This window comes from Sinocyclocheilus anshuiensis, unplaced genomic scaffold (assembly GCF_001515605.1).
Source record: "Sinocyclocheilus anshuiensis isolate Anshui unplaced genomic scaffold, SAMN03320099.WGS_v1.1 scaffold2063, whole genome shotgun sequence".
Classification (NCBI taxonomy): Eukaryota; Metazoa; Chordata; class Actinopteri; order Cypriniformes; family Cyprinidae; genus Sinocyclocheilus; species Sinocyclocheilus anshuiensis.
In genome coordinates this window covers 183405-191226 of record NW_015536681.1, presented here as the reverse complement: position 1 = coordinate 191226, position 7822 = coordinate 183405, and the positions used below count along the sequence as shown (strand labels likewise).

General features: G+C 36.8%; 1 protein-coding gene across 1 annotated transcript in view; it reads right to left on the bottom strand.

The window, feature by feature from the left end:
- grtp1a (growth hormone regulated TBC protein 1a) overlaps positions 1 to 5214 on the bottom strand; it is an 11319-nt gene extending 6105 nt beyond the window's left edge. The window contains exons 1-3 of the mRNA XM_016441612.1: positions 4762 to 5214; positions 3561 to 3712; positions 3071 to 3229 (exon numbers count right to left, since the gene is read on the bottom strand). Of these exons, the coding sequence (XP_016297098.1) occupies positions 3071 to 3229; positions 3561 to 3712; positions 4762 to 4847 (397 nt within the window). The 5' untranslated portion in view covers positions 4848 to 5214. The remainder of the gene's footprint in view (positions 1 to 3070; positions 3230 to 3560; positions 3713 to 4761) is intronic.
- Between the last annotated feature and the right edge of the window lie 2608 nt (positions 5215 to 7822).

Genomic DNA, 7822 nt, shown 5'->3' with positions numbered 1-7822 from the left:
TGTATAATATTAAAAATATCTGCATGACATTATATTCTGCAGTTCTTCCCTGTTGTACCGAATATCTATACTTTTCAAATTATCATATCGAAGTTAGAAATTCAAATATTGTGACAAAATAAATTTTGTAGGGTGCCACAAGTTTGTTAAAATTTCCAAAGGGTGCCGCGACTAAAAAAAGGTTGGGAAACACTGGTGTAGACAGCGAAACCAGAGTTTTTGGCTTGTGACGTCGGAGCCTGCGCTGTTATCTCCGCCTACTTTCAGGCTTCTGATTGGCCAACATGGCTTTACGGTTGCGATTATATCGCCACCTGTTGGGTTTGGCATGCTCTTGACAGTGCTTCATAGCATGCGTTTGCGTTTTCATGTGGACGGAGATTTTTTGAAAAACGGAAGAAGGAAAAACTCCGTTTATAAAAATACCCGTGTACGTGTGGACATGGCCTCAGTGTGAATGATATATGAACCCTTCAGTAAAAGTCTTCAGAATATAGATTGGAATAAAACTGTAAAGTTTGGTGTATGTAAGAGAAAAAACTCTTTAAAGATATGGATTCAAATTGAAATCTACAGACGCAAATAAATAAAATGCTATAAAATATACAATTAAATGTGTGTTTTAGATGTTTTCGTTCCACTAATTTGAAAGAAGACATGTTATTATGGAGCAAAACAGACCAAAACCTCAAAAATGCCCAGCGCATGGAAAATGCTGGTTTTGCCTGTAGTTTCTCGCCTTAAAGGTAGGGTAGGCCATTTCGGAAAGGCTAGCAATAGCAAGCTAGCCTTGAAAGCAAGATCCCCACCCTCCCTGCATAATCACTCTGCAAAGCCACGCCTCCAAAACACATGAATGCGCACAAGCAGACCAGAGGCTAATCAGCAACACGATGAGAGATGGCGTTGGTGGAGGGTTGAATGCAACGCTGTCAGATTACCTCATGTCTCATCATCCGGTGAGAAAACATTACAGTACAAAGCAAGTATTACAATAATAATGCCTCTCATTCTCGCTGAAAGTGCTGACGACGTATCCTGTCTGCGCAAACTGGGTGCGCAGAGGTATGCAAATACATATTTTGACAGGCAGGCCGGACAGCCTATCGTAATCTTCGGACTGAACATTTTGATTGGACGTACATTTTATGGTCCTACACCTTCCACAGACAATATAAATACATATAGATAAATTTAGACCACTTAACTTATTGATTGCTATCGGGATGTGAAGAGACTTTCAACCAGCATAACAAGAAAAGTTTTTGAACCAAATCACCTACACTACCTTTAAGTGTGTAAAAATTAGAAAACACTGTTCGATGATCAAACTGTCCATTTCAATGATTTGACCCAAAACTCAGTGATTTACGCAGGACGTCCGTGTATGATTTTGTGCATCAGACAGCAGTGTGGATCCGGTGGAGAAGCGTGCAAGATCTCACCGATGCGGATTGTCTCCACTAGTCTGGGGTTGTGTTGTGCGTCCAGCAGAGACTGATAGTACCCAGGGTTCCTCTCCAGCCGTTCCTGCGCTCCACTGGCCGTCATCCACACCAGTGGCCGGTGCTCATTCGGGATGCCCTTCCGTACATACCGCTTCACTGCACACACACATCACCAGTATAGACAAGTTATTTTTTAGAAAATAGTGTTTTTGTGGAAGTCAATGGTCACCGAAATGGTTTGGTTCTTAACACTCTTCAAAATATCTTCTTTTATGTTCCACAGAAGAAAGAAATTCATAATTTTGTAGGGTGCCACAAGTTTGTTAAAATTTCCAAAGGGTGCCGCGACTAAAAAAAGGTTGGGAAACACTGGTGTAGACAGCGAAACCAGAGTTTTTGGCTTGTGACGTCGGAGCCTGCGCTGTTATCTCCGCCTACTTTCAGGCTTCTGATTGGCCAACATGGCTTTACGGTTGCGATTATATCGCCACCTGTTGGGTTTGGCATGCTCTTGACAGTGCTTCATAGCATGCGTTTGCGTTTTCATGTGGACGGAGATTTTTTGAAAAACGGAAGAAGGAAAAACTCCGTTTATAAAAATACCCGTGTACGTGTGGACATGGCCTCAGTGTGAATGATATATGAACCCTTCAGTAAAAGTCTTCAGAATATAGATTGGAATAAAACTGTAAAGTTTGGTGTATGTAAGAGAAAAAACTCTTTAAAGATATGGATTCAAATTGAAATCTACAGATGCAAATAAATAAAATGCTATAAAATATACAATTAAATGTGTGTTTTAGATGTTTTCGTTCCACTAATTTGAAAGAAGACATGTTATTATGGAGCAAAACAGACCAAAACCTCAAAACTGCCCAGCGCATGGAAAATGCTGGTTTTGCCTGTAGTTTCTCGCCTTAAAGGTAGGGTAGGCCATTTCGGAAAGGCTAGCAATAGCAAGCTAGCCTTGAAAGCAAGATCCCCACCCTCCCTGCATAATCACTCTGCAAAGCCACGCCTCCAAAACACATGAATGCGCACAAGCAGACCAGAGGCTAATCAGCAACACGATGAGAGATGGCGTTGGTGGAGGGTTGAATGCAACGCTGTCAGATTACCTCATGTCTCATCATCCGGTGAGAAAACATTACAGTACAAAGCAAGTATTACAATAATAATGCCTCTCATTCTCGCTGAAAGTGCTGACGACGTATCCTGTCTGCGCAAACTGGGTGCGCAGAGGTATGCAAATACATATTTTGACAGGCAGGCCGGACAGCCTATCGTAATCTTCGGACTGAACATTTTGATTGGACGTACATTTTATGGTCCTACACCTTCCACAGACAATATAAATACATATAGATAAATTTAGACCACTTAACTTATTGATTGCTATCGGGATGTGAAGAGACTTTCAACCAGCATAACAAGAAAAGTTTTTGAACCAAATCACCTACACTACCTTTAAATGTGTAAAAATTAGAAAACACTGTTCGATGATCAAACTGTCCATTTCAATGATTTGACCCAAAACTCAGTGATTTACGCAGGACGTCCGTGTATGATTTTGTGCATCAGACAGCAGTGTGGATCCGGTGGAGAAGCGTGCAAGATCTCACCGATGCGGATTGTCTCCACTAGTCTGGGGTCGTGTTGTGCGTCCAGCAGAGACTGATAGTACCCAGGGTTCCTCTCCAGCCGTTCCTGCGCTCCACTGGCCGTCATCCACACCAGTGGCCGGTGCTCATTCGGGATGCCCTTCCGTACATACCGCTTCACTGCACACACACATCACCAGTATAGACAAGTTATTTTTTAGAAAATAGTGTTTTTGTGGAAGTCAATGGTCACCGAAATGGTTTGGTTCTTAACACTCTTCAAAATATCTTCTTTTATGTTCCACAGAAGAAAGAAATTCATACAGGTTTGGAATAAATGATGACAAATGATTTTTTTTGATGAAATGTCCCTTTAAATGTGTCTCAAAGCAGCACATGCTCTTAATAATGCAGCGAATGAGGATGATGCTAAAACAGATCTCATCTTCATAGAGCACAAATATACTGCGTTTACACTGATGAATGTTCATGTTTGTGTGAAATCACACACCCTTCAGGTTCCTGTCCACACGCCGCTTCCCCTGCAGCAGTTTGGACCACTTGATGGATCTTCTAGTGAGAACGGCCAGATACTCAGACATTAGCTCCTCATAGGACTCATAGTTGAAATCATCTGAGCGCTCGAACCCGTATGGATCAACACTGAAACACAAACACACTCACACTGGTCTGTCTGTGATTAATGACACAGAAGATCGCAAGTGGTTCCTCAGGTGTGTGTTCAGGTCAGGAGATCATGTGACTCATGACAAAAATCTCAACCCTGAGGCTACATTTACAGCAACTTATCTACCACTGGTTAACTAGGTAAACAGAGTCATGGGTGGAAACCGAAACACAAACGAATCTCACACATACAGTCCAACAAACAGGGGTTAGGAAGGTACATTTAAAACTTTAAAAGTCAAGAAAATGTAAAAAATAACTGAATGGAACAAATTATGTTAATATGGTCTCTATAGGTAAATGTCTTGTATTAGCAACACTTAATTATAAATATATTTCTATATTGTTATATAATATACACACACACACACATATATATATATATATATATAAACAAACATATGTTTGTTTTTAAATAGTCTTGTTTTCCGAGAAACTGATCAAAATTAAGTGAGTTTGATTAAAACAAGAACAAATGTCTGCCAATGGAGTCAGAAAAATCATCTTAATTGAAAGTTTTTAATTCCCCATTGACAGTTATTGTTGTTTTAATCATACGATCACTTTATTTTGTTCGGTTTCTCAGACAACAAGACTTCATATCTTCATTTTGCATCGCAAGTAAATGTATCTTAATTTAAGGATGTTTAGATATTTATAATGGAAAACAAGACAAAAATACTGAGACCTAGAAAGAATTTTTTTTCAATACATTCAACATTTAAAGCTAATGACTTTATGAATTTAAGACTTTTTAAAGCGAATTAAGGCCTTTTAACACCCTGAAAGATCTTTGTGTCATTATGAAACACCTGGGAAAACTGACACCTGTGTGAGTGTTTCTATTCTTAATTCTATTCGTTTATCCACATATTGCATCAAATAGCAAAGGGATTGATAAATGAAATATTGCGTTAATTTTATTAGATTTTTGAAAAATCATTTTTATTATGACGAACATGTATGCTTGTGCTGTATGTTGTATAGTTAGGGCAGTGTGTAGTATGCAGTATGTAGTGCGGTACCTGGCCGCTCGCTCTCTGGCGGTGCTCGGCACGTTGATACGCAGCTGCGGCTGAGTGGAGCTCCGCGTCCCGTTGCGTTGCTCCATAGTCAGACCTCAGAGGTACGGGACTCCATTCACAGCAGCTCCGCGTTGCTCTGTCGCTGCATGGACGCCGATTATTCCAGACGCGACGCGATGAAAACGCCTTTCTCCTGCGCGTCACGTAGATGAAACTTTTCCCACGCCGCCACAGTAATGGCCCCTTCTCCTGCGGGACAGCGAGCCGCCGATCAACCTATCGTGCGCTCCCGTACTCACACCCACACGGAGCTCAACAACATTAGAACTTTATCACATCCGCGCGTATAGTTGTTGCTTTAAGCACGCGTTTGGACACATCATCCATAGCGAACACTTTGCGGAGCAACACACGCGATTAATTTCTCCAGGGGAGCTCAAGGGCACACGTCCATCAAATAGAGGGGCGTGGTTATGATCGCAAAGTCCACGCCCCTCAGCACGCAATCTTTCGAACGTCAGTCAAACCGAGGGGCGGGATTTGTGCGCAAGGGTTACGGCTCTTTGTCATACAATGTTTTACGAGAATTATGAGGAGGAGCGATAATTAGACTCCTGTCTGAGCCTGTCTTTAATTGTAAAAAGAGTTTACTACAAAATGGGCCATGGAGGTATTACTTTAAGCACCAGAAATTCTAAATATGGTAATATTTATATACCATGGTGTACAGGGGGTCCAAAAGTCTGATATAATATTGACATTGAAATTTAAACCTTTAAACGTTTTAAAATGTTGAAGAAAGTCATTTTTCAATGAAAAACTTTATTAAATGAGGGGGAAAAAAGCTAAACGCAAGTGTTTATCATTGGTCTCAAACTTTTGAGCCTCTTTTTTTTATTTACTATTTTTGTAATGTTTCCTATTAGGTTATTTTTGAAAATATATTAATTAGAATATAAATATATATTTTAGAAGCATTTCAAAATACATTTTTCCCTCCATATATTTCAATGCAAACAAAATAAATTCATATCAGGGTTATTATAAAAAAAATGTTACTTGAAATAAAATAAATGTATGAAATATTAAAAAGCTGAAATAAAAATGAATAAAAACGATATAGAAAGAAACAACTGAAACGAAAAATGACAAAAATACAAACAAAATTACTAAAAACGTAACTAAAATTAACATGAAAGCGGGAAATATAAAAATAAAATCTAATTAAAAATATTAACCAAAACTATAACACACTCTCAGTGATGCTAAAATAACAGTGGTCACATTTGAAGAAAAACTTTATTGTCTATAACACAGATATAACACATAAATGTAGGCTACTGTAAGACTGGAAATGTATTTTCTTGTAACTGAAATACATATTTTTTATGAAGGTTAAAACATATATACATATATATATATATACAACTCTACTAAAAAATAAATTTTGTTACATGTAAGCTATTGCAATTACTCAAATTATTCTAAAATATAGACCAGCAGGCACCAATATTTGAGGTTTTCAAATACTTCACACAGGGTTTCGCGGGGCACTGAAAAGCATTGAAAGTCATTAAATGGATTTTGTGAAAATTAAGGCCTTAAATAGCATTAGCATGTAGCATTCTACAGGCATAATTTTTTAGATGGTTTTGGAGAAAAATGTAACCAGTTTATTTTGAATAAAGGGCCTTCATAATCAATAAGTTTGATAATAAATAATTAATAAATTTTATATATATATATACAGTCAAACCAAAAATTATCCAGACACCAGATATAAGTTTTGATATTTTATATATATATAATTTTTTTTGGTGCAGGAAACTATAGTTCATTTATGTAAGTGGGGATAGCAAAATAAAGTAAACTGTGACAAATTATACCCAAAAATTCTTCATACAGTGGACTGCCAGTAAAATTGCTTAAAATTTGGGACCAAAAATTATTCAGACACTTTGAACTGAGCATGTTTTACTTAAATGTTATCTGACATTATCAAGATGAATTTGTTCTGACACAGTTTAATTCTGAGTTCTTGTCATATTTTATTACCATTTTCTAAACTATGGCAGATATACTTTGATAATGTGTGAAATGTTGAAGGTGTCTTGAATAAATTTTGGTTTGACTGTATGTTGCTTTGGATAAAAGCATCTGTAAATGAAAATGTAATGATATGAGGGTCACATTGTTCAATCTTGGAAACTTTTACCATACCTCCATCATTTGTTTTTGCTACTTTCAAGTGCCTTGTATGCATAAACATTCATTGTTTAACCATTGTTCCAGGCTTTTAGTCAGAAAGGATCAAAATCTATCATAAAACAATGTTTGCAACAATGTATATCGTGAAAAGTGCTATATAAATAAACGTGAATTGAATTGAAAAAAAGAATAAAACTGCAAATTGAATGTTTAAAACAGTGATTAACAGTGAACAGTGATTTAAATGTTTAAAACAGTGATTATCTATAAAAAAAAAAAATATATATATATATAGAAGCAAACATTATAAATAGTAATAATTTATTTTAAATATAATTTCCATGTTAATGTTTTAAAATAATTAGTATACATTTTTACACAAATTATGACCATCACTTGTCTCAGATTTGCCCCAAGTGAAGATTTATCAAAAGTTAATGTAACAATTGGGAGACACAAATGTTTGTGAACGGTTATTGATGAGATTTGATATTGAGTTGACGTTACATGAAATGCAACGAATAAAATGTACCATTTCATTCCAATGTTAAAATGTCATTATCAACACACAATGCCAAACTGATGTCAATATTTAAGATTCAGTGGTGGAAATGATACTGTTCACATTTACATGGCATTTTAATGTTTTATAAATGTGTTTTACGACTTTTTTACATTTACATTTAGTCATTTAGCAGACGCTTTTATCCAAAGCGACTTACAAATGAGGACAATAGAAGCAATCAAAACTAACAAAAGAGCAACAATATGTAAGTGCAAATGACAAGTCTCGGTTAGCCTAATGCAGTACACGTAGCAAGGTATATATATATATATATATATATATATATAT